At 33.2% G+C, this 27,284-nt stretch overlaps 1 protein-coding gene and 1 long non-coding RNA gene across 3 annotated transcripts; both read right to left on the reverse strand.

The window, feature by feature from the left end:
* Positions 1-1,894: 1,894 nt before the first annotated feature.
* Positions 1,895-27,115, reverse strand: LOC120191481. Its single transcript, XR_005522697.1, has 3 exons — positions 27,103-27,115; positions 12,611-12,621; positions 1,895-2,017 (listed from the first exon to the last, which is right to left on the reverse strand). It is a non-coding gene; the product is annotated as an uncharacterized LOC120191481 (long non-coding RNA).
* On the reverse strand, positions 2,741-3,889 carry LOC120191480 (AT-hook motif nuclear-localized protein 17-like). 2 transcript variants are annotated; one of them, XM_039194425.1, is made up of 2 exons: positions 3,557-3,889; positions 2,741-3,526 (listed from the first exon to the last, which is right to left on the reverse strand). In XM_039194425.1, exons 1-2 carry the CDS (start codon positions 3,787-3,789, stop codon positions 2,833-2,835), a joined length of 927 nt encoding a protein of 308 aa, XP_039050356.1. In that variant the 5' UTR covers positions 3,790-3,889; the 3' UTR covers positions 2,741-2,832. The 2 variants fall into 2 exon arrangements, with proteins under 2 accessions (XP_039050356.1, XP_039050355.1); XM_039194424.1 differs by having other exon boundaries at positions 2,741-3,888.
* Positions 27,116-27,284: the final 169 nt, after the last annotated feature.

Genomic DNA, 27,284 nt, shown 5'->3' on the forward strand with positions numbered 1-27,284 from the left:
CCGTATCATGAAAGAGGATTTAGATTTCTAATCGCAGACAAGGAATTAGATCTAGTTGGCTCTTGTTTTTTTCCGTGACACCCAACTTGGAAACTAATAAATTCAAATAAAACTTCAGACCAACGCCATTGGCCATTGAACACCCACTTGGTAAACACAATCTGAAATTATCCAAAATATGTTAATCACGACATTCCATTTCATGTTTGATTATTTCTTCGCTTTTATTTATAAGGGCAGTGCAGAAAATAGGAGGCAAACTCAGAGGAGGAATTGATATAAATAAGATTTGTTTAATCGTTGTTCATAGATATCAGTTAAAAATTGCTTATCTATGAGTTTAAGGTATTTATTTAATATGTAACTTTTAATTGATTTTAAAAAACCTTAATTACATGACATATCCTTTTCTTTTTATAGTAAATTATGTATTTAATCATCGAATATTTATTTTGATTATATTTTGAATTTGTTTAAAATTATATGTTGATAACTCATTATTAAAAATTAACGATGATTGTGATACGTTATCATAATGCAATACCATAATATTATTAAAAAAATATTATCATATCAACAATTTTATTTTTTATAATGAATTATCAATATAAAATATTAATTATATTTTTAAAATTTAATAATTAAATAATCAAAATAAAATTAAAATATATTCCTAGGTGATAATTCCTTATATATAATTAATTGAAGTGCAATCTATGATTGACTATGTCAGCAAGATAAGGTCAGTTTACCGAGACAATACATTCTTCGGAACTTGCTCGCCACTTTCATTAGTTCGGATCGAATCAATTTATTTTAAGTACCTGTAATTTTTAATTTATAAATTAAAATCAAGCTTTTAAGGAAAACAATCAGCAACTGGGATTTAAGGAATATTAAACACGATTATAGGTACTGGGTACATAATAATATAACATTAGTATAATATTTCCAATTTGGGCAAAGTACACGATTATAGGTGTTACTTTATTGAGTCTTCATCTATAAAAAGATACAAAACCTTCCTTTTATTACATGTCATTATTTTGTTAAATCTCTCAATTATTAAAATTTATAAAATGATCACCCAACTATTTATATTTTCAAACTCATCTTGTTCTATTAAAAAATTAACGATAGTTTGAACTAAATGTTAAATGCTAATGAGACATGATAAAATATGATTAATGAATCATTTGAGTTATACAATCATTTGAGATTATGAATTAAATTTTATCATATCATAATCGTCATATTATCTCAAATAGCAGTCAAATTTATAACCAAAAAAGATGATTTTGGAACATTTTAAATAATTGAGTAATAATTTTATAACTTCAAATATTCGAGATTAAAAAACAATATTCGATAGTTGCATATCATTTATAACTTTTAATAGTTATAAGACTCAATAAAATAATATTTTATAATTGATAACATTGTTTACTTTACATTTTAAATTTTATGGTAAGCTATGAATTTAGTATATAAATTATTAATTTTGATTTGTTTTAGTATTTAAACTTTTAATTTTTTTCAAAATCATACCTAAAATTTAATTTTCATTTCGTTTTAATACTCTTTTGTTAAAACTTAATGTATTTAGTGCCTAAGCTATCGATTTTAATTAATTTTGATACCTAGCTTTTTTTTAAAAAATTTAATGTTAAATTTTAAACGTAGTACTTAAATAAAATAAAAAACTATACTTTTTAACAACGTATAATAAATTAAAATAAAAACAAAACTTTATATATGATTTTAAAAAATAAAAAATTTAAATATCAAAATTGATCAAAATTAATAATTTAAATAATGAACATGTAATTTAGGCTAAATTTCATCATAAAAAAAGATAGATTGTGATTTACCCCAGAGAAAGAGAAAAGATGATGACAGGATCAGGCAATGAATGTCTTATCTGGATGGAATATGACCAGTCAGAGCCGAACACACTTGTCATTTAACTCATTCGGGGGTGAAAAAAGCAGTAAGCCCAGAACCCAGTATCCAGCAGCTTTGAGTAGCAGTGATGGGTAAACCAGTATCCCACAACCCCAACCCTTAATCTTTCTTTCATCGTTAATTTGTTTTTCCCCATCACACCCCTAGAAGAAAAGATAACAGAACAGAAAGAGACAAATCAAAGTACAATATATAAATAAATAAAACAAATACAAATTACTAAAGCTGTACAACACTTGAAGAGTTTTCGAGATCGTATTGGATAAAAGAAATGAAGGGTACACTAAATGCTTTAAATTCTTTTCAAACTGGCAGGCATAACCCTAACCATGTTTTCTACTGTCACAAGCTTTTTTCTAGAGGAAGAAGCCAAGTAAAAAGCAACGAGTCAGATAATCTTTTTAGGCAGCGGTGGTGTTGCTGCAGAGTTTCAGATTCAAAGCAAAGCTCCGCCCAACTTCTCCCATTTTTTATCCACCAAATATTTAAGAGAATCTGTCCAATATCTAACGTGTAATAACCTGACAATATTTCCGAGATTTTCTAGGGTTGTCTTTAGCTCTACCAAACGTAAAAGACAACAATGACTTCGCTTTTGAAGATTTGTATAGGCTTGATTTTTTAAGTACGTTTTTTTATTTTTTTCTAATTAATGAAATAACTTGATCAATTAATAAGCAAAATCATAATTAAGATTTTAAAAACGGTAGTCAATGATTGATCATTTGATGGAACGGAAGTACAAAAAGGCTAAATAAAACTCAAACTGAAGAGAAAAAAAAAATCTAACCCTCCTTAATTCACAGTACTTTCATATAAGAATTTTTTTATAAAAGAAAGCTGAAAAAGGCTAAATCTTTGAACTCATTAGTAAGGAGTATGCTGTGGTGGTCTAGCAGTTGGAGCCCAAATGACATCTGATCCACCCATATGGCTATTATACATCGAAACACCACACGAATCTGCCCCACCACCGTGACTACTATCTCCACCGCCACCAGAAAACGGCGGCGACTGTCCACCTGCACCACCAGACGACACCGTATTCCTCCCTTCCTCATCCCCGGGTAACCGATGATACAAAGGGTTGTTGAACGTAGCAGCTACTATAAACACGTTACCAGCTGCTACCAGCGGGCCAGCTACGAAACCTCCAACAACCTGTCCTTGAGGACCGGCCAAAGATATGGAAACCGTGTTGGGCATGTGGCATGACGTCGTTTGGGATAGGAAAGTGGCCGAGAGGGACAAGATGTCGAATCTGCCATGGAAAGTTATGGTGGCTCCCGGAGTGGCCGAAGAAGGTTGACGGAGAGTCACGTTGGAAACAGTTCCAGATCCCGTAAGCAGGCAGATTCCAATGTTCTTGCGGCGAGAAAAACGTGAGACAGATTCTACGATGTCGTTCCCCCCAGGGATTTCAAGAATGTAAGGACTCATTGCCGTGTCGGGCTCGTGAGTGATGACAACGGCTTGCTTTGGCTTGTTCTTGGAACCCGGAGGACGACCCCTCGGTCTACGAACGATTTCGATGCTTGCTCCATCACCACCACTGTTAGCAACACCGCCGCCACCACGAGCCGAGCCGCCGCCTCCGCTGCCACCACTGGGGATAGAAGGACTATGGGTGGCGGCGGTGGAAAGATCTTTGGGAGCATGATCAGCGGTGTGGGTGGCGTCATCGGAGTCGGGGGTTTGAGAATCACGAGAGAGAGAGAAAGGGTGAGGTTGCTGTTGCTGTTGCTGTTGTTGATGGTGGTGGTGAAGCTTTGAGAACATGTTGATGGTGTTTTGATTATCGGGTTCTACATATTCACCTTTCATGCCAGGAAATGGAAAGTTTTTAAAAATTTTGTCATAAAACAAACAAATTTTTCAATACATAAAATTCTTGTAATAAAATAAGATTAAAAATCTTTTTAAAAAAGGAAGAAGAAGAAGAGAACAAGAAAGGGATAAGACATGAGAGCGGTGAGCTTTTAGGAAGTTTGGTTATGTAAGAAGGGAGAGCGTTAAATAAATGGGACCGGGAAAGAGAGAAGGAAGGTGGGAGAACTTTGAAACCAAGTAAAGACTAATGGCGCCGCTGATTGGAGCTAAAGTAGGGTCCACACATCCACCATGAGAGATATATTGACGAACAAATATGGAAATTGATTAGAGCAAGACGCTTGTTTTGGATTTGCACCGCCTTTGACTTTTTTTTTTATCTCAGATTTGTAATTGGATCAGAATTGATATGATAAGATTTGAACACCATATTAAATTTAGTTTCTTATTCATCTCTAAGCTGTTAAGAGGAAAAAATTTGTAATATAACTATCAAATACACATATAAGATGCCTTGTTATTCTTAGTAGACGTCATAGCTTTATTACTCATGGCCTCTTATTATCATCTCTAACATTAATTTAGACAATTTTTTATTCATTATTACTATTTATTTTTATTTTAGATATAAATGATATTTAAATGTAAAAATTTAATAGAAAACCCCAACATATCAGAAAACCTGTGTATCTTTTTAAAAAATTTGAAAAATATTTTCAACATGCTATTTTTTAAAAGAATATCATTTAAATTAATAATATTATTTTAATTCTCTCTTTGTTTTATAATTTGTGTCTTATATTGACTATGCACATAATGTTAAGATATATATTTGACTAAGGGAAATGATAAAATTATCCTTAAAAAGTGATTGGTAGATTTAACTGATTTATTTTTACAGGTGTAAAATAGTGGGAGATATAAGGGTAAAAATGAAATTTTAGTATTGTTGTTTGTTAACTTTTCTAATAGAAAATTTTGAATGAGAGATTTTTAAAAAATAAAAGAGATATATTTAGTGGGACAAATTGAGTATTTCTTTTTAAATAAATGTGTATGCAACTATCCGAAATCAACAAGCAACCGGGATATATAAGGATAAAAAATGAAATTTAAATGTTGTTGTTTGTTAACTTTTTTAATATAAAATTTTGAATGAAACAATTTTAAAAAACAAAATAAATACATTTAGTGTGACAAATGGATTATTTCATTTTAAATAAATGTGTATGCATTTATCTGAAATCAGCAAGCAACTACAACCAAAGTACATCATACACCAGAAGAACTATACATACAACAACGATACAACCCCATAATCCTCACAAAGCTCATGATTTGTATCGAATAACCTCCCTAATATCATTCAACAACTCTTGATCATGAACATGCTTATTCACAGTTATCCTTATTCACATTGTTGAAAACATTTTGATGTTTCGATATAACAAAATAATTTAAATGAATTTTAAGATTTTACAAAAGACTTTCTAAGTATATTCGATATAATTATTTGAATATGAAAATATTACTCTAAGTCTTTCAAAGTTCAATTTCAATCCTTACTAATGTGTAAAATTGTGTTTTATACTTAAAATATTTTTGAAACAATTTTCACAAAGAATTTCAAACCAAAACCAAGCCAAAAATTCAATTTTCAAAGAGATGTACCGATGCACTAGTCCATGCATCGATGCACTCTCAATTAAATTGAATTTCGAATGCATTAAGTGTACTGATGCACTCTCTATGCATCGATGCACCCTTGAACAAATAGAAACATCGAATGCATTCAATGCACCGATGCACAAGCCATGCATCGATGCACCCCGACTATTTTAAAACATTGAATGTGCTCTATGCATCGATGCACTCTCAGTGTACCAATGCACCCAGGCTTTTTTAAAACATCGAAGCATATTTATGCATCGATGCACTCTCAGTGTACCGATGCACTAAGTCTTCCAACGGTCGAAATATTTGAATTTTATACATAGTGTATCGATGCACTAGCCCTATACATGGATGCATCACACGCTCCTTTCTTCAATTGAGCTAATTATGCTTATTGGAAGAATAAGATGATGTATTTCATTCAAGCAAGTGACATTGGAGCATGGAATATTATAGAAGACGGATACATCAAACCCTCCACTCACCCAAGATTGTGGAGTGAAGGAGAGACAAGAATGTTCCAGCTCAACTCCAAAGCTATCCATATTATCTTTTGTGCTCTTGGACCGGATGAATACGAGAGAGTTTCATCTTGCACAACTGCGAATGAGATATGGGATAAACTACAAGTCACTCATGAAGGCACAAACTAGGTAAAATAATCTAAAATTAATCTTCTAACTCATAGCTATGAAAATTTCATGATGAAATCGAATGAAGATATTAAAGCTATGACGGATAGATTCTCCACGATTGTTAATAGTCTCAAATCATATGGAGAAATCATTCCAAATGACAAGCTTGTAAGGAAGTTAGTTTACACTCTTCCAAAAGCTTGGCAATCAAAGAAGACGGCGATCATCGAGGCTAAAAACTTAAAATCCTTGACCCTCGATGAACTTATTGGCTCTCTTCTCACGCATGAAATGATGCTTAAAGAAGAGGAAGACATTGAGAAAAGAGACAAGCCAAAGAAGGAGATAGAGAAGAAGAAAAACGTGGGAGTTGCTCTCAAATCAACAAAAGATGAGAGTGATTCGGATGAAGATGACGATGAGGAGGAAATGACATATTTTGCCAAACGGTTCAGAAAATGATGAGGTCTAATCGAGGAAGAAAATTCAAACGAAATGAAGGCTTCAAAATGAACCAAAAGAGAAGGACCTGATCATTTGCTATGAATGTAAAAAACCAGGCATGTCAAATATGATTGCCCACAATTGAAGAGAAATGGTAAATAAAAGAGTAACCACAAGGCTCATGTGGCTACATGGAGCAATGAAGAAGGTTCCGATGAAGAGGAACAAGAAGTAGCAAACTTGTGCTTGACAGCATTCGAGGAAGATTCTAAGGTAACCTCTAACTCATTTGATTTAAATGATTTATCTTATGATGAGTTGTTAGAGGAATATACTGGGTTGGCTTCGGATTATGAGAAATTGTTTTTAAAATATAAAAATGATATTTTGAAATTGAAAAATGGAAATACTCTCATATCCAAGACCAACAATGATCTTGAAAGTAAAATCAAAGATTTGCAAATCAAACTAGAAGAGTTTGAAAAGAAAAATTATGATTTGCATAATTTACTTTCAAAGGTCAATGATGATCATCAAAAGAAAATCGATGATCTTAAAGCTTCTTTTGATAAAGTTGGAACAAAAAGTTTTGAAAATGGAGAAAATTCAAAATCCAACTTTGTTAGAAAAAATTTTAAAAACTACAATCATAGAGGTCCCCGAAGAACCTTTAATGGAAAAATCATTAAAAGTATATGAGTTCCTAAAGAACTCATTACTACTAAAGATAGGGATATCCTACACAAATGGATACCTAAGGGGACTAGGATTTTGGAAACTAATGAATATGAACTCAAAAAAATTTGGGTACCAAAAATTAGAAATTAATCTATGTTTGTAGGAAAAGGAGAATTGCTACAAGGCGAGGGAAACTAATTCAAATTCATGGTACCTTGATAGTGGATGCTCAAGACACATGACCGGAGACAAAAGCAAGTTCATAGAGCTCAACGCCAAAAATAGAGGATAAGTGACTTTTGGTGATAATTCAAAAGGTCACATTGAAGGTATATGTACAATAGGTAATGCCTCTTACATACAAATTAAAAATGTTTTATATGTGAATGGATTAAAGCATAATATTTTTAGTATTAGTCAATTATGTGATAAGGGATTCAATGTCATGTTTGAAACTAATGGTTGTAAAGTTATTGACATTGCATCTAATCGGATTATGCTTATTGGTCATAGAATAGGAAATATTTACATGGTGCATTTAGATTCCATAGATGTGACTAATTTATGCCTAGTTGCTAAGGATGAGCATGATATTTGGTTATGGCATAGGAGACTAGGACATGCTAGTATGAGTGTTTTGCAACGGTTAATTCAAGGAGATTTAGTTCGAGGGTTGCCTAAACTAAAATTTGATAATGATAAAATCTTTGATGCTTGTGCTAAAGGAAAACAAAAGCGAATTTCTTTTAAATCCATTAATGACGTATCCACTAGTAGAGTATTACAATTGATCTATCTAGATCTTTTTGGGCCATCTAAAACTACTAGCTTGGGTGGAAAACAATATGCATTTGTATTGGTAGATGACTATTCTAGATATACTTGGGTTCTTTTCTTAAGTACTAAAGATGAAGCATTAGAAAAATTAATAACGTTTTCAAAAGTAATCCAAAACGAAAAAGGTTACTCCATAACTAGTGTTAGGAGTGATCATGGAACTGAATTTGAAAATCTTGGATTTACTGAATTTTGTAATTCTAATACTATTAGCCATAATTTTCAGCACCTAGAACCCCTCAACAAAATGGAGTTGTTGAGAGGAAAAATCGAACTTTAGAAGAAATGGCTAGAACCATGCTTTGCGAAAATAATTTGCCAAAACACTTTTGGGCGGAAGCCACAAATACCACTTGTTATGTTATTAATCGAGTAATGATTAGGCCTATTTTGAAGAAAACTCCATATGAACTTTTTAAAAATAAAAACCTAACATTAGTTATTTTCATCCTTTTGGATGTAAATGTTTTGTTTTAAACAACGGTAAAGATAATCTTGGCAAATTTGATGCTAAAAGTGATGAAGTAATTTTTTTGGGTTATTCCTTAAATTCTAAACTGTATCGAGTATTTAATAAAAGATATTTAGTTGTAGAAGAATCTATACATGTTGTTTTCGATGATAATCCCCTTCCGAGGAAGGATTCTTGTATGAATGATGATGTAGGCATTACAAACATAAATGACGTTGGACATGACGTTGAAGAACCATCATCAAAGGAAGAAACTAAAGATGAGAAAACTCAAGATCCTCTCGAGAATCCAGCCATTGAAGAAAAGGAAGTCTCTTACCCAAGAGAATACAACTATGTCAAGGATGGTGAAACAATAGGTGATCCATCCAAAGGGGTAACAACTCGTTCTTCTCTTAGAAATATTTGTAATTATGTTGCATTTATCTCATGCATAGAGCCTAAGAATATTAAAGAAGCATTAAAAGATGAACATTAGATTATGGCTATGCAAGAAGAGTTAAATCAATTTGAGAGAAGTAAAGTATGAACATTAGTTGAAAGGCCTACTAATAAGTCTATTGTAGGTACTAGATGGGTATTTAGGAATAAGCTTGATGAGAGTGGTAATATAGTGAGAAACAAGGCTAGACTTGTTGCTCAAGGGTATACTCAACAAGAGGGCATGGATTATGATAAAAACATACGCTCCCGTAGCTAGGATGAAAACAATTAGAATGTTATTAGGATTTGCATGTTTTCATGAATTTAAATTATATCAAATGGATGTTAAAAGTGCATTTTTAAATGGTTTTATAAAAGAAGAAGTGTGTGTGGAACAACCTCCTGGTTTTGAAGATTCAAAATTTCCAGATCATGTTCTTAAATTGACAAAAGCGTTTTATGGTTTAAAACAAGCTCTTAGAGCTTGGTATGAAAGATTGTCAAACTTTTTAATTGAAAAAGGTTTTTCAAAAGGGAAGGTTGACACTACATTGTTTTTAAAGCATAAAGGTAAAGATTTATTAGTAGTTCAAATTTATGTTGATGATGTAATATTTGGTTCTACTAATGATGCTCTTTGCCAAGAATTTTCTAAGCTAATGCAAAGTGAATTCGAGATGAGCATGATGGGGGAGCTCTCATTTTTCTTGGGACTCCAAATCAAGCAAAGAAAATATGGCATCTTCATCAATCAAGCTAAGTATGTCAAGGATATGCTCAAGAAGTTTGGGCTGGAAAACGAGAAACCTCATGACACTACATTGAGCTCTTCTACAAAGCTTGACATAGATGAAAGAGGTAAATGTGTGGATGTTAAATTATATAGGTCAATGATTGGCTCTTTGCTTTATTTAACCGCAAGTAGACCGGACATTATGTTTAGTGTTTGCTTATGTGCTAGATTTCAATCATGTCCTAAAGAATCACATTTACTAGCTGTTAAGAGAATCTTTAGATACCTTAAGGACGCTCATAGTTTAAGACTTTGGTATCCTAGAGACTCTAGCTTTGCATGCCTTCTCTGATGCGGATTATGGAGGATGCAAATTAGATAGGAAAAACACCTCTGGTACTTGCCAATTTCTTGGAAATATGTTGATTTCTTGGTTTTTAAAGAAACAAAATTGTGTTGCATTATCTACCACTGAAGCGGAATATATTTTAGCTGGTAGTTGTTGTGCACAAGTTTTATGGATGAAACAACAACTTTTTGCTTATGGAATTGAAGTAGGCATCATTCCTATCAAGTGTGATAATACTAGTGATATTTGTCTCACTAAGAATCCCATCCAACACTCTAGAACTAAGCATATTGAAATTAGACATCACTTCATTAGAGACCATGTCGCTAAGGAAGATATAATTCTAGAATTTGTTGATACTTTGCACCAATTAGTGGATATTTTTACAAAACCTTTAGATAAAGAAAGATTTTGGACACTTAGGAGAGAATTAGGTTTAACTGACATTTCCTCACTTATTGTTTAAATTAATTTTAGCACTTTTAAGAATAAATGAAAAAAGCTTATAATAATAATAATTTTTTATTGCATTATGTGCTATTAGTTAGGGGGAGTTTATGATTCTTAGTGAAAATTAATTTTATGTTCAAATGTAGTTTAAGGATAAAATTGATTGATTGAACATGATTAATTTTCAATATATGAGTTGCAAATACCACTAGATCTAATTTATTTAGCATTTTAAATGTTTAAAACAGATTTTTGACATTTTTGTGCATAATGCATCGATACACTATACAAGTGCATTGATATATCCCTTTGAATGTGCATCGATACATCATGAAGATGCACTGATGCACTCCTTGAATGTGCATCGATGCACAAGGCCATGCATCAATGCATCCGTCGGGTTTTTGGTTAAAAACCCTATTTCTTCTTCATTTTCTCATATTCTCTCAAACTGTCGTCGCTTCTCTCCCTCTCCTCACTCTCAAAATTGCTCCAAAACCTATGTTTCTGATCGGAAATTACTCATATTACTTCTCCAAATCCTGCTAACTTCATTAAATCATGCAAAACATCATCACATTCCACTCCATCTGAATCTTTTAAGGTATTTTTCCAAAAACCTATGTTTTATCAAATTTTGATTTTATAACTAGTTTAGATTAGTTCTTGGACGAACATTATATCGGGCAATGATTACAGTATGATTCTAAACTATCTTTTACAATCAATTTCATAAAAAACAAACAAATTTTCAAAATTTTCTTTGAAATTTTGAAAAAAAAAATAGTTTCAAAAAATTATCGATGTTTTTTTAATTGTGTTGTTTTCATTAAAGCTATATGTATTATGATTTCTCAAATATTATTTTCAAATAGTTTTCAAAATCTTGCCCATTAGGATTCGGTTTAGAGAATCTTGAATTATTGCGGACTCATTTGAGTTTTGGGATATATTAAATTGCATACATGTTTTTCAAATTGCAGGTTACCTATCCAATTCCAATTCCTAAATTATGTCAAGCCCTAAACGCCCTAGGACTTCTTCAATTCATTCTAACTGACCTCCTAATCCTATTCCTCCTCAACCTCCACATCCAAACGATCCCAATATGACTATTCTAAATTCATGTTTTAATATGACTGGTCGTCATAGAGAAGAACTCTACCATAGGTACATGGATTTTTTCCAATCATACAAAATCCGGGAAGAACATATTCCCTCTGTTCAAGAAATGGTAGATATCAACTTTGAATACATGCCAACTCTCAAATCCTGGAAGTTTGATAAACTGTTTCACCTTAAACCAATTGTCTATCATCAGTTAGTCCGCATTTTCTACTCTAATGCAGTATGTATTCAAAATGAGAGCCAATGTGGGACTATAGGAATCAGATCCTATCTCTTAGGACAATATATTCATATTGACTCCGAGACTATAGCTAATCAATTTGGGCTACATGACAATGGTTTATATAATGAGAAAGAAACTGTGGCATATCCCTATATTCCTAATGCTAGTGTTAGTACCTTACGTATACATCACGATCATTTTCTATATTTAATGATCTCTTGGTGGTTTTGACCATCCGGAGGTAGGTACTCCACTCTTCGTGTCAGGGATTTATGGTGGATGCACCGTATCCAGCATAATAGATAAATAAATTTGCCACATATTATTTTTAGTGAACTAGTAGATACCATAAATGTTGTCCCTTCTAAACATGTCGAAACTTTGGTTTATGGGTGTCTACTTAGTAATATTTTTATCAAACTGAGCATTAGATTCTCTCTTGACAATCCCATTCCTCTTCAAAACCATATCAATCTCACCTCTTTGAAGAAAGCTGATTGGAAACAGGATGAAGAAACTGGACAATGGGTCTTTCGACCCATTAAGCAAACTCAGGGAGCCAGTTCTTCACGTTCTGCTCCTAGATCTTCTCGTGCTCCTCCTCCTCCGGCACCGGCTGCTGAAGATGATCCCGAGCTTCAGCAGCTCATGCAAGATATTGATGAGAAAGTACCTAATGACGATCCTCCGGTACCGGAACCAGCACGGCATGAGGAACAAATGCCTCCATATTTTTGAACATTTATAGAGTCATTTGATCTAGGTCTACCTCCATGGAATCTCAACTGACTGAGTTTCAACGGGAGATGCATGAACGTATGGACGCTCTCACTCTTGAAGTATGAGCACATTATCCTCCTCCTCCCGACCCTCCGATGGAGTAGATCTTTACTTTCTATGCTTTCTTGGTTTTAAAACTTGGATTGATAAACATTTTGTTGTTTTTGAATTATTTTCCTTTGGTTGTTGAATGTTTGATTTTGTTTGGATTTATGGTTTGGATGCTTGGATTTTAAAACTTATTTTATATATATGGTTGTTGAACTTATGTTGGTTTAATAGTTTTTGCATCATTTCACATATATGACAAATTTTCCATTACATATCTATTTATGAATATTGATTATGAAACTAATGGTTAACCTTTCTATTAATTGTGATCTTAGCAGCTTAAGCTACATTTATAAAAATCAATTGGCTATGTTTCAAAACTTTTTATTCAAATGCTTTTATTAGAGTCTTTTTGATTTAACAAAAAGGGGGAGAAGATGTATCATAGTAAGGGGGTAATTGATTTCAAAAGGTGTTAAGATTAGAAAATCTTAAAATTACTAAAAGGTTTTGTTATATCAAAAAGGGGGAGATTGTTGAAAACATTTTGATGTTTCGATATAACAAATTAAGTTAAATGAATTTTAAGATTTTACAAAAGACTTTCTAAGTATATTCGATATAATTATTCGAATATGAAAATATTACTCCAAGTCTTTCAAAGTTCAATTTCAATCCTTACTAATGTGTAAAGTTGTGTTTTATACTTAAAATATTTTTGAAACAATTTTCACAAAGAATGTTGAACCAAAACCAAGCCAAAAATTCAATTTTCAAAGAGATGTACCAATGCACTAGTCCATGCATCAATGCACTCTCAATTAAATTGAATTTCGAATGCATTAAGTGTACCGATGCACTCCCTATACATCGATGCACCCTTGAACAAATAGAAACATCGAATGCATTTAATGCACCGATGCACAAGCCATGCATCGATGCACCCCGGCTATTTTAAAACATCGAATGTGCTCTATGCATCGATGCACTCTCACTGTACCGAAGCACTAAGTCTTCCAACGGTCAAAATATTTGAATTTTACACATAGTGTATCGATGCACTAGCCCTATGCATCGATGCATCACACGCTCCTACCTGTTTTATTAATTGTTTTCACACAATAACGACTCTATTGACTCCATTAATGATCCCCAATGTTCAGAAGTGATCCAATGAATATTTAAACAAGCTTAGAAGCCATTGATCAACAACAAGAATTAAGAATTAAGAGAGAATCAAAGAGAAAGCATCAAACTTCAAGTTTGAGCACTTCAAGCCTATTTTTCATTCAATATTCATTTTACTTTCAAAGAACACTACTTGTACTCAATTGTATTATTATTGAGTATTCTTTCTTTGTTCTAGAATTGTGCAAATAATATATTTTGTGAGGTTTTCCTTGTAAGTTTGCAAATTTGTGTATTTCTCTTTGAAAAAGAGTGTGCTCAAGAATTTAGGGTATAATTCTTGAGAGAGTTGTAAGGTTACTCTTTGTCCTCAAAATATCATATCCATACAATATACCTAGGGCACTAATGCTAACACAAGCACAAAAGTCGTACTATTAAAAGTAGGATGCAAAAAAACTTGTATTGAAAAAGTGACTCAAAACATTCATCAAGTCCTCCCCTACCTCATTCCACGACGCCCTAAAGAAGTAAGAAATGTAGACATCCGAGCCAAATGCCTTGTTTCCATTGATCTCATCTATAATGACATGCCTATTCATAATAACTTTTGCCTCATTCAAGAAGATAATCTTCAAAATGCTCCTCAATGAAGCCACAAAATATCCATTAATGTCATTATTAAGCCTCCCTAACAAGTCCTCAAAGAAAGCAACCGCTTCCCCTACAATATCATCAATTTTCTCAAGCATTCTACCATCCTATGACTTAAGGTGCATAACTCCCTTCATCTATTACTGGGAAACAACCGTAGTATGAGATAACTTTATATTCAAATCCGTCTCTTGAATCCAGGACACCAGAGAACATCTTCCTACAAAAGCCTTCCTCAACATCAAGGAGCTCCAAAAACTTAGTAAAAAAACTCTGTCTCCCTCAACCGAGAGCAGCATTAGACTCTTTTTCCTACACCCATTTAGAAATGTCCTCATACTTAGATTGATTAAAATACCTTAAAGAAAGCTTCAACCTTTTATGCTTTGACAACAAGGTAGTCATAGCATCCTTCCCTACCACCAGCTGTAACCAAGAGTCTTTCACAACCTTTAAGAAGTCAAGAAGACACATATAAATTAAAAAACCTAAATAGTTTAAGAACCAACCTAACTCATTTGTCAAGATGAACTATAATGTGACAATGATCCAAGACCCCTAGAGCAAGAACCTCCACCAACAAACGAGAAAACCCCTAAACCAAGCAAGGTTAACCATGACTTTGTCTAACTTCCCCCAAAAGGGACCTCTCATCCTAATAATTAAACCATGTAAAGATAAGGCCCAAAACTACATGATCCATAATCCCCAAAGAAGTAACACAATCCTTAAATTTCACTATATCCCTAGAAACATGGTCTTCGTCAGTAGAATATAAAGATTCCTCATAACGCAACACGACATTGAAATCCTTCATAAGGTCTATCCCCATTACGAGACTACAAACCACCCAAATGACTCCACAACCTTATCCTATCAATATCTAATTTACAAGCATAAACAACATACATAATAAAATCCCTAAGACTAGAACAGACCATCATAGTAACAACTGTTTAATGAAGGCAATCATGGTGAACTGAATAGAATCCCTCTAAAAGACTTAGATCCCCCCATTAGTAGCTTATCCATAATTGTACACCCCATACCATCTAGCAAAATGCTTCTACCATATGTTATCCATATTACATTCATTTACCCTAATTTCTAAAAGACAAACATTGTAACATCCCAACCCGTACCCGACCCGAATACGAGTCTGAGATGTCACATTGACTTTTTAAAACTCTTTTGCTTATAAAATAACAAAACATTTGAACTTATTTTAAGAAAATATGATAATATACTATTAAATTATATTCGGAATAAAATTTTGAGGTACTCAACCCGTACCGTTAACAATAATGAACATTACCCTGCTACAGTCCCAAATGCTAAATTTTCCAGATTACAAACAGGGAATCAGTTATTACTATACAATACCCTGCTACAGTACTTCCGTAAAACATACATAAAACTCGTAAAAATTTAACTGTTCATTACAATACATTTACATTTACATAAATACATTTAAAACATTAGAAAAGTTGATCAGAGCGTTCATACCAAAACATTTCTTACATGCCAACATATTATACACAATCAAAATACATACTTTATCAATTACTTCTGATCTGATCTTCTAGCAGTGTTGTTGTTCTTGCCACTTTTATTTCTGCTATTCTTTAGTTCTTGGTACCTACGTGTAAATCACTTACACGCTAAGTCATAGACTTAGTGAGGCATAAAATAAATATATATTGATGCATTCATGAAACATGCACTCTTACCATTCAATCATGACATTACAACTTGCATGTATGTATTGCACTATACAATATATGATCATGTCATTCACATATGAACTTACCTTCTTATGCCACTTTCACTTTAATTTATCTTTCAATTGCCCTTGTACATTATTGAGAACAGAAGGTACGTGAGTACACTGAGGTTGTGCACATATGTTGTCACCACAGCTCGTATAAATTCCCACTAGGGGCACTGAATATTTGTCCCGAATGACCATTATGTCCCGAATGACCACTGTATATGTCCCAAAGGACCACTGTATATATCCTGAAGGACCACTCCTTAAGAAGCATATACATAATAAAATGGACCAAATAAGTGTACCAAAGTACCACATATATGTTCCACATAATTACATATATGTCCCGAAGGACCACGTAGAACCCTCGACTCTTGGCATGCCAATTATACCTACAACTCCCATATTAACTCACATGGGCTTAAATATGAATATATTTCTCATTTTCATATCATTTTTATCACTTTTCATATAAACATATATTTCACTTCATATGTACACATATGATTACTTTCATTATTTCACATACCTTGATTGATTCTCTGACAATTTCATTCTTTTATATAATATCATATTAAAGCATAAATGAACTATGCATGAAATCACTGTATCCAATATATATATATATATATATATATATATATATATGTGTGTGTGGATGCATGTACATGAATATGAAATCATGAATTCAAATAGACTTATCGCAAGTCTTATCTCCATACATTTCTATCAAGTATGGACACTCACTTAGCCTCGCTGATTTTGAACCAATTCTATAACTTATCTCTTTATCAATAGTTTTTAATCCCTCGATCGTTCTTACTTGTCACTTGTTCTGGAACTCGTTTAGGCTCGATATCTACATAAACATAATTTCCGAGACAATTATCAAAAGCCTAAACCTTATAACTTGTTACTAATAGCTTAAACAGATTTAATGAACCAAACTTCAACTTTTCCTTTAGGGGGTATCGATACCCTCCCCATAGGGAATTTACTGTTCAAACCCGAAAATCATCATCTCTTCATTAAATTTTCTCATACAAAGTTCTTTTCATACCACCAAACTTAACTACAACCATTTTAACTAACTTCTATCATTTCAACACTTTAAAATCTCCCATACTTCATTCAAATTCTTAAAGCTAAGCATCATACCCAATTTTCCTTGTTATCCAAACTTAATTCTAACACTTATAGCTTATTATTCATTCCTATGACAAGTCAAATTCAACTTCTAAATTCACTTATTAACTCTTTTTTCAAAAATTCACTTTGAAATCCATTCTCTTTAATCTTTCATAACTTCTTCATCTTTTGATTATAAGACAACTTAAGCTTTCCTTAAGCTTAAGTATCACCTAAGGATCAAAACCCACTCTTGAATTTTAAGAATTAACCAAAAGAAATTAAACTTACCTTGTCTTGGGTCCTCCCCATCGATCCCAAGTGTTTCCCTTTTCTTATAAGGGAAATAAAAATATTTCAGGTCAAATGAACATTTTGCCCTGTAATTCATTTCTTATTTACTAACAATCATTTTTTTAACTATTCGATTATTCTACCTTAATCACCAAACTCTAAATTTTTACAATTTAGTCACTAACCCATTGTTTGGGATGTTGCAAACATAATCAATATTTAACAAATTAATAGTATTAACTAGACTACCCTTCTTAAAAGGGTTGTTAAACTCTCAGTGTTTAAAGATATAAACTTTATGAATGGGTTGAAGATGTCGTCCTTAAAAGACCTATACTTCCCCCTATCCACTTTCTTTTTCTTTTGATACATTAAAGCAGTCACTCCTTGAGTAGTAAGCTCTATTGTCATTCCCTAATAATAACACCCTCAATCCAAGAGAAAGAAACCCTCTCAAGCAGTTCCCACATTTCTTGACAAATTTGAAGATCAATCTTCACCGTATTTAAAATCTCCAACCTAGCTAAAGAATCAACCAAAACATCCTTTATAATATCCTTAACATCATCCCTAAACACACAAGAGAGCCTCCAATAACAACATCAACCTCATATATAACCTCAAATTATCCCTCTAAAACACCGGATTACCTTCTAACATAAACAACATCAGATTACATAGACCCTTCAACCCCAGCTAAAGTCATAACATCAGTCGAAACTTTTGAGACTCATGCTCGTTTAGATCCTTATTCAATAAACAAGATCTGTTTGTAAGATCAAATGTAACACATTGCAATCAAAGAAAGGGAATCATCCTTAAGCTGAATAGTAACATACTTAGGCACAAAAAAAGTAGTTATCAACTCTACATATATCGTAGCAAATACAACCCTCTATTGGGACACATTAACGCTATCCATATATAAAGGAACCCCAATAGTCCTCACAATATAACTCAATATATTCCTCAGGAAAAACACCAATAAGATCCTACTAAAATGAATCCACGCCGATATCAATTCCATGTTAAAATCCAAGTTTTGAATTTTAGACTCCTAGTTCCTGATAATCACATGTTGATTAGTGCCAAAGATTATGCCTAACACCCAATCCATCATTCCAATGGAAGAAAATTGGACAAAGAAAGTTGGCACCCATATAATTTTAACCTCAATTGCATGTTTCTTACCCCAAACTCTTAAAAGTGTTGAAATGATGTAACTTACCTAAAAATTGCACTACCACATAATTCTGTCAATAGTTAATGTCCTCTTCAAAAATAGCAGTTTAAAGAATCACTCAAACTATCTCCAACTCCTGAGGCAGAAAGAAATGAAGAAAATGCTCATTATTCACAATAAATAACCACATCCAATCTATCACCCAACTCTTTAACCCTCCCTATACATCCACCAAAGCTAAATCGAGTCCAAAAAACAAATCAAAAAAGAAAAACATGAGGACAACTGAAAGAATCAAAAGAAAAATCAATGGAATTGCCCGAAAACCCCAAGACATTTTAGTCCTGCTAAAATGCACCTAGAGCATTTCTTAACTTACACCATTCTAAGTAGATAACTTTTTTTTGAAAGGGGGTACTATTTTGATAAAATATATAAAATAAATATCATTTCTTAAACACACCTACCTCAAAGTTTAAATATTCTTTATAAAAATAACATGGTTATAAATATATAATTAGAATATGAAGATAATGAAAATAATAAAAACTTAAATTATTTACTTAATGGCATGAATTAAATTATTTTAGTGTTTAAATAAATGATTATTATTTCTAGAAGTTTTGGATTCAAGTACTAGCTGTCATAACCGTTTTTAGGTGGGACAATTATTTATTGTTTTAATAACAGTTACGACTTTTTTAATTTTGAAAAATTGGTAATTTTGAATTAAATTGGATAAAATTGGATAGAGTGTCACCATCAACATTTGGGTTAGGTAGGTCGAATACCTAAAAACGTATTTTAAAAACAATTTTAAGAAAATTCATTTTTAAGACAAAAAATTGGCTTGCGTTTACCAAAGATTCGATTAAAACGAGTTCGGGAGTCAGTTACACGTGGGGAAGGATTAACACCCCCACAACGCCCAAAATTGATACTGTTTCGCTTACACGTTGTCGTAATGGTGGAAATCTTGAATCAAATATCAAGTTAAAATATGATCCATTTATTAAATACTATCATTTCGTTAAAACGTCATATCAGATTGTACCATTTCGATCAAATAATATTTTTCACCCCAGTTCTGCAAATATGTGTTCTTGAAAATATTCGAATGAACTAATAAAATTTTAATCAAGTACGGGAAATATGCAAAATTTTGACACAAGATTTATTCATAAACTAAATTAGCATCAATGAAATGGAATAATACAATATATTAACATATACGTAAATATCACATAATAAAAAAAATTAGTTAAATCACTTATATGTATACAATATATTAATGTTACGGAAAATTAGTTAAACATATACATACATATATAATATCACATAATAATAAAACATTTAATCACATATACGTAAATATAAATAAACAAAAAATGGTTGATGGTTTTAATGTATATGCGTATGTATGCTCATTTGATATATAAAAGGGTACACAAATGTTTAATAAATATATATGGTAAACACGTGTATAATATAGTAAATAGAATATATGCAAAACAGATAAAACTATAATAATAAACACATACATAATCACATAAATAACAACTTAAAAGGCGTAACAACACTTACAACAATCAGGGTATTAATCGAAAATATTAACAACGCCGGTACTAAAATTACAAATAAACCATAAATGACATTCAGTACTAAAATAAAAAATGTAACATTCAACATAAAATATACAAGTAAAAATTACTACACACATATATATGGACAAGTCAGAAAAAAAATCACATAATGTTTTAAGATAATAGACAAACAGAATAGCAGGGATCTAATGAGCAATAAACCACAAGTTCTAAATACTAAAGATGTTGACTAAAATAAATATGGAGCTAAACATAATGTTCAAAACATAAATTGCACAAAACTATAGTTCAGTAATCATAAAGAACCAAAACATGAATATGTAAAATTAGCATCCAAGAAACTGAACATGTAAACAAATAATGGCAAATAGTAAAGGACTAAAATAAAATGTGAAACGAATAAAGAGCTCAAAATAGAATGTTGAACTTTCATTATATGACCTGATTGAGAGGTTACAAAACTTGAAGAACCCCAAGTGCCATTCTCCCATAGGCGTAACCTTACCCTTTCTCCTGAATCGTTTTTAGTTTTACACGCCTAATATATGGCTCCCCTCCTTTCTTTTTTCCTTCCTCTGATCGATTTACAAGCCAGCCTCTTCCCCCTTTCTTTTTTATGTTCTTTCTTTCTTTTATTCTTGCATCCACCGAAAGTTTCCCCGTGATTTCGGGGTTTAGGTAAGGGTTTAGGTAAGGGTTTACTGAGATTTGGTTTATTTTTTACTTTGGCTTGTGGTTTGGTGCAGGTTTGTCTACAACATGTCTTGGGATTATAGTGGCCGGTCAAAAATTGGTTTCTACAGCTGCCCCTCTTTGCACATTTTTATGTTAACAAGAATAGGGCAAATACGAAAAAGATAACCATTTTTTATCGGTCCTTTTTTTTTTTGAGACTTGATAGTGTTTGATTTGGAGGACGACACCGTTGTGACACTAAGTCAATCCATTGGGCACGATATCCTTCTTCTTGAAGTTGAAATCATGGGTAACTCATTCTTTGTGAAATTGAGTTGAACTAGAAAAATCTGAGTATGATATCTTTCGTTGCGAAGTTGAAACCGAAATCAAATCTTTGGCAAGTAACTCCTGGATTGTTCTCTAGCCCAAGACATTTCGTCTTGAAGCTGAACCTTGACCTGAAGACTTCGATATTTATGTGTTACAGATAACACCTTCGTCGTGAAGTTGGGTCAATCTTTTGGGTACGATATCATTCGTTGTGAAGTTGAAATCGTAGGGTGGCTCATTCGCTGTGAAGTTGAGCTTTGAATTGGATATCATTCGTCGTGAAGTTGAAATCCAATCTTGTGTAAGTTGCGTTGTTTTGAGTCCAATATCCTTCACCGTGAAGTTGAAATTGACTCTGAATGAAACTAGAAAGCCCATTCGCTGTGAAGTTGAGCTTTGAAATTGGATATCCTTCGTTGTGAAGTTAAAATCCAATGTAAGTTGCGTTGTTTCGAGGCCAATATCCTTTGCTGTGAAGTTGAAATTGACTATGAAACTGGAAAGTTTATTGACAGATACTCATTCTTTGAGTTGGATATCCTTCGTCGTGAAGTTGAAATCCAATCTAGAGATGGATGCTGCTTGTGTGTACGATTTCCTTCGTCGTGAAGTTGCAATTGTGGATGTGTGGGCACGATATCATCCATCACCTTGACTTGAATATCCTTTGTCGTGAAGTTGAAATCCAAGCTTGTGTTGTTTCGAGTCCAATATCCTTTGCCGTTAAGTTGAAATTGGCTCTGAAACTGGAAAGTTTATTGACATGCACTTCTTCTTTGAGTTGGATATTCTTCGTCGTGAAGTTGAAATCCAATCTAGAGATGGATGCTGCTTGTATGTACGATTCCCTTCGTCGTGAAGTTGAAATCGTGGATGTGTGGGCATAATATCCTCCATCGTGGAGTTGAAATCGTGGATTCGTTGGTACGATATCCTCCATCGTGGAATTGAAATCGTGGATGGCCCCTTCGTCGTGAAGTTGAGCCTTGACTTGAATATCCTTCGTCGTGAAGTTGAAATCCAAGTATTGTACGTTGTGGGTGGACATGATTCCCTTCGTCGTGAAGTTGAAACCGTGAATGACCCCTTCGTTGTGAAGTTTGGCTTCGAGTTAGATATCCTTTGTAATGAAGTTGAAATCTACTCTCGAGCAAATTGTATCGTTTCGAGTTCAATATCCTTCATTGTGAAGTTGAAATTGACTATGAATGAAATTGGAAAGTTGTTTGTTGACAGACGCTTCTTCACTGTGAAGTTGAGCATCCATCATCAATCTCTGAATGTGCTTTTGAATCGAGTATCTTTCTTCTTGAAGTTGAAACTTGACTCTAAAAGCTGCAAAAAAATATATATATAAAATGATGAATGTGATGATCTTAAGTATGTCTAAGATGCATGCAACACGAATTAGCTTTATTTCCTTGTGCTTTGTCTGCTTGTTCCTACATGTGGAGGAAATACCTTCAGAAGGTCTGATTATTCACATCAGGATGTTGAATCCCCAAAGATGCCCCAACATTTGATGTTGAATCTTCAAAGATGCCCTCTATTGCTTCAGCACTGATTTTAAACATGAGCTTTGCGTCTGAGAACCACATGTCAAATACCAAGATCCACTGTAGAGAGATTATCTTGTTTGAAAAGTGTTTTTCTTCTTCTTTTATTTTCAAAAGTTCTGAAAATATCATTTAGAAGAGTTTCGAAAAAAATGTTTAATCAAGAGTTTTAAAAATATTGCCCCTTTCTCGGTTTTATAATTGAGATGAATCATAAAACTAGAGTTCATTGGACATCAAAGAATTAATTACACTGTTAATCCTTCAATAAATTATAGCTATTTGACAAGTGTCAAGATCAAAGTTATCTTTGGAAATGGTTAAGTAAGGAAAGGAAAAAAAGTCTCAGGTTATTGTGTTTGGTCAAAGGCTTGACATTTTTGTTTATTTGATGCTCAAAGGTTTGATGAGGTAGCTTGTATGCTCCTCTACTGGAAGTGTTTTCCGACTCCCAACCTTCTTAGTCACGCTCGGATTGTGCGATGTCTTATCAAGGAATTTGTACGATCGCCTCAGCTGTACCATTTTTACATTCGAGCCGCCTTTTCAGGTTTTCAACTTGAATCCTCCTTTGGTTTCAAGACGTTATTCAGAATTTACGTCTTGAACCCCCCTTTGTTGTTTTTCCTATCATACATAAAAGATTTTAGAAAACCTTTTGCAAATAAAGATTAATCCTGATAGGCGGAATAAAATCTGAAGATGTCTCTTCTTGATTAAAAATTCGTGTATGATTAGAAGAGATTTTTAAGGCACGTAACGTAGGTCATGGTTCATGGTTATGAAAGAAAAGGATAAATAGGCCCAAACAAATGTTTCAGGGTATTAAACCAAGGATCAATTCATTCTGATGCCTTCAATATTGTCTTGCTCAACTTGAATCTACTCGTATGCGTCTCTCTTTTGATGCTCTATGATCTTTGAGTGAAGTGATTCTAGAATAATTGTACTTTATCAATCTCATAGTTTGATGCTCGATGTGTCATTTGAGTCGATTCTCGTCCATTTTTTCTTTTTCCTTTTTTTGATTGGATCTTCGCACTTGCATTTGGTTCTCCTTTTGATATCTCCTTTGATTTTATGTCTTCACTCATGTGAGTAGATTTCTTCCACCTTGCCCCCACTGTGGGGGTGATCATTGGTTAGGGTTGAATCAGGAAAAAAATTATAGGCTCAAAAGGGGACAACAAGGGATATACATATATGGATAAATGAAACAAAGTCGTTCATCATCTCATACACAAAAGTCTTCGCTAAAGAGGTATCCCCAGGGGGATAGATTTTCAGGATTAATTTTATTCATATGAAAACAATGTAATTAATGCATGATAGAATTATTTCGAAACAATTCTCCTTTATGCTTCTTACTCACAGCATGTCTCAATTGTTTAGGTTCATCTTCAGGAAGTTGATACCAGATGCCCCACGTTGTGTCTTCTGGTATGAAGGTTCATGTTCAAGTGAACATTCAATGCTGCAGGTTTTATTGGTAAAAAATGTTGGCTTTGCGTCTAAGAAGACAATTTTATTGACTCAAAGGTATCGATATGACTCTCCATAGATTATTCTAGGTAAATAATCGAGGTATTTGTTTTGTTTTTGTTGTTTTTTTAACATGATAAGAAAGGTTTGATCTTACTATATGTCAAAAATCTATAATTCTTGAAGAATTCAAATAATCCTTAATTCATTTAATATTCGAAGAACTAAAGATTAATATTTGCTTAATTATTTCACCTTATAAGGTATCATAAATTCAGTCGTTTAAAAGATTAAACAAATATGAAAGATCAAAAACGTGTTCAAACAAAACAATGTTCTCAGTGCAAATGATAGATGCAATGTCTCTTTCTTCGATTATCCATGCCCCTGAATCCATCAGGTTTTGAATATTGCGCTTCAGTGCCTTACAGTTCTCAGAGGAATGTCTAGAGCTTCCTACGTGGTAACTGTACACAGCTTCAACATCGTAGCCCTTAGAATATGGGGACTCTTTTCTCAGATCATTCTGGCAGACTTGGCCATATAATCAGCTGATCAGGCTCCCACTGTACTGATTTCAGTTTTTTAATTGTTAAAATCTTTCTTCTAAGTGGTGTTACGTGATTAAGAACATTGCATCGAAACTTCCATGAAGAAATTTCTTGTTTATGAAAATGTTTAAAAATGAAATGTAGATGCAAAAATGCATGAAATGCTCGAGGCATTGATCCGAAAACATGCCTGTTATTATAAATAATTTTTATTAGGGACAAAAGTGTTTTATCTTTTAAGAGACAAAAATATCCTGACAGCTTCTGACATGTAGACTAGTCTTCTGCCTTCGTCTGTCACCGGTTGAATAACCTGTCGAACCGTTCCGACTTCTTTAGATGAACCGTGCAAATGTTGAGTTACTTTTTGTACTGGTCCAAGAAGTCTCGAATGACTGCATCTCTGGAATTTACTTTTTGTTGAACCTGTTTATAATGAATATGTCATTGGAGCCCTCAATTGATAGGAACTATGTGAAGTTCATTTGTCTGTTTCTTGAATTCGTCAACAATTGTCTCCAATTTCAGCTATCATTTTTCCATCTTGTTCTTGTTGTTTTTGAAGAGACTCTTCAGATTAGCAACCTTTGTCAGTCAATTCTTGAAAGGTTGACTTTCATTGTGTTTGATATAGACCTGATCCATTTTGATTCCTTCGCAATGCAGTAACATAGTATACTCTTCGATTGTAGGCACCATGTCATATTGGTCAAAGGTGAAACAACTATACCTCGGATTCCAGAATTGATTGTGACACATAGTCGCCTTGTAGATTGTCATGCATTTTTCATCTCTTGTATTACAACCCCTTTGTCCATTAATGCAAACTACTCATGTTTAACAAACACGTTTTTGTGGATCAACACCTCTTGCATTATATTATGACAATGCAAATGCAATGCGGAGAACAATGAAAAAATGACACAAATAAAATAAGGGAGATAAATTAGTGTACGCAAACAAAACAAGTGAAATTGGTTAGTACATGTAAAACAATCGGTATAGATAAAAAAATGTCATTCAAAGATGAATATAACACCTACCTAGTCATGATATCTACTACTCATACATGCTTTAATTAAATAACATTCCTACCCAAACATGCTTTCTACCCATAATGATGTATTTACAAGAAATTAATCTTAACCACATGGTATCTAGTTCACATGCTGTCATTCAACAAAATTTAAAGCAAAAGAAAAGGTTCAAAAACGCTCATCCTTTGTGCACACTTAATTTGGGTACCTACTGACGAATAGAGGTTCAGTATGACTATATCTATGGTGACCGTTCTACGGTTCACTATATACATGGTTTCGACTCTATGAGGAAAAAAGTACTCGAATTGTCCTTGATGTCGGTGCCCCCTTAGGTTACCAAACCCTCGATCCTCACCCATTACAGGTTTCGAGAAGAACGAGTTCAATTCGAGAGGATACATTCCCTTATGTCTATACGGAGAATAAATTCACACGAAGACATAAGGTATAAGAATCCCGAAGGTTACTTGCTAGGCCTATGCGGAGAATAAATTCTCACGAAGGCGTCGCTTTCGCCCCCACTTAGAAAGGGTTCAGAGCTCGGGTGTAGAGTTTATGCTATGCAAATGCCCGTGATGTGTGTGAGGAGGAACATTCAACCCTCTGACTCAAAAGGAAAACGAAACCACTCTGATAAAAACTTGGACAAATCTGAAAACAAAAATCAAAATGTTAGTATAACAAAAAAAATGAAGCAGTTACAAACTTCAATAAAATGATCATAAGTTATCTAAATACTCGAACTCATAATTTCTACCAAACGACAATATGTAAGCGTCTTATAACCTGACTCTCTAAAAAAAGTTCCCAGCAAAGTCGCCAAGCTGTCATAACCGTTTTTAGGTGGGACAATTATTTATTGTTTTAAAAACAGTTACGACTTTTTAATTTTGGAAAATTGGTGATTTTGAATTAAATTGGATAGAGTCTCCATCAACCTTTGGGTTAGGTAGGTCGAATACCTAAAAACTTCTTTTAAAACAATTTTAAGAAAATTCATTTTTTAAGACAAAAAATTGGTTTGCGTTTACCAAAGATTTGATTAAAACGGGTTCAGGAGTCGGTTACACGTGGGGAAGGATTAGCACCCCCACAGCGCCCAAAATTGGTACTATTTCGCTTACACATTGTCGTAATGGTGAAATCTTGAATCAAATATCAAGTTAAAATATGATACATTTATTAAATATTATCATTTCATTAAAACATCATA

Source organism: Hibiscus syriacus, unplaced genomic scaffold (assembly GCF_006381635.1).
Source record: "Hibiscus syriacus cultivar Baekdansim isolate YM2019G1 unplaced genomic scaffold, ASM638163v2 tig00116970_pilon, whole genome shotgun sequence".
NCBI classification, from domain to species: Eukaryota; Viridiplantae; Streptophyta; class Magnoliopsida; order Malvales; family Malvaceae; genus Hibiscus; species Hibiscus syriacus.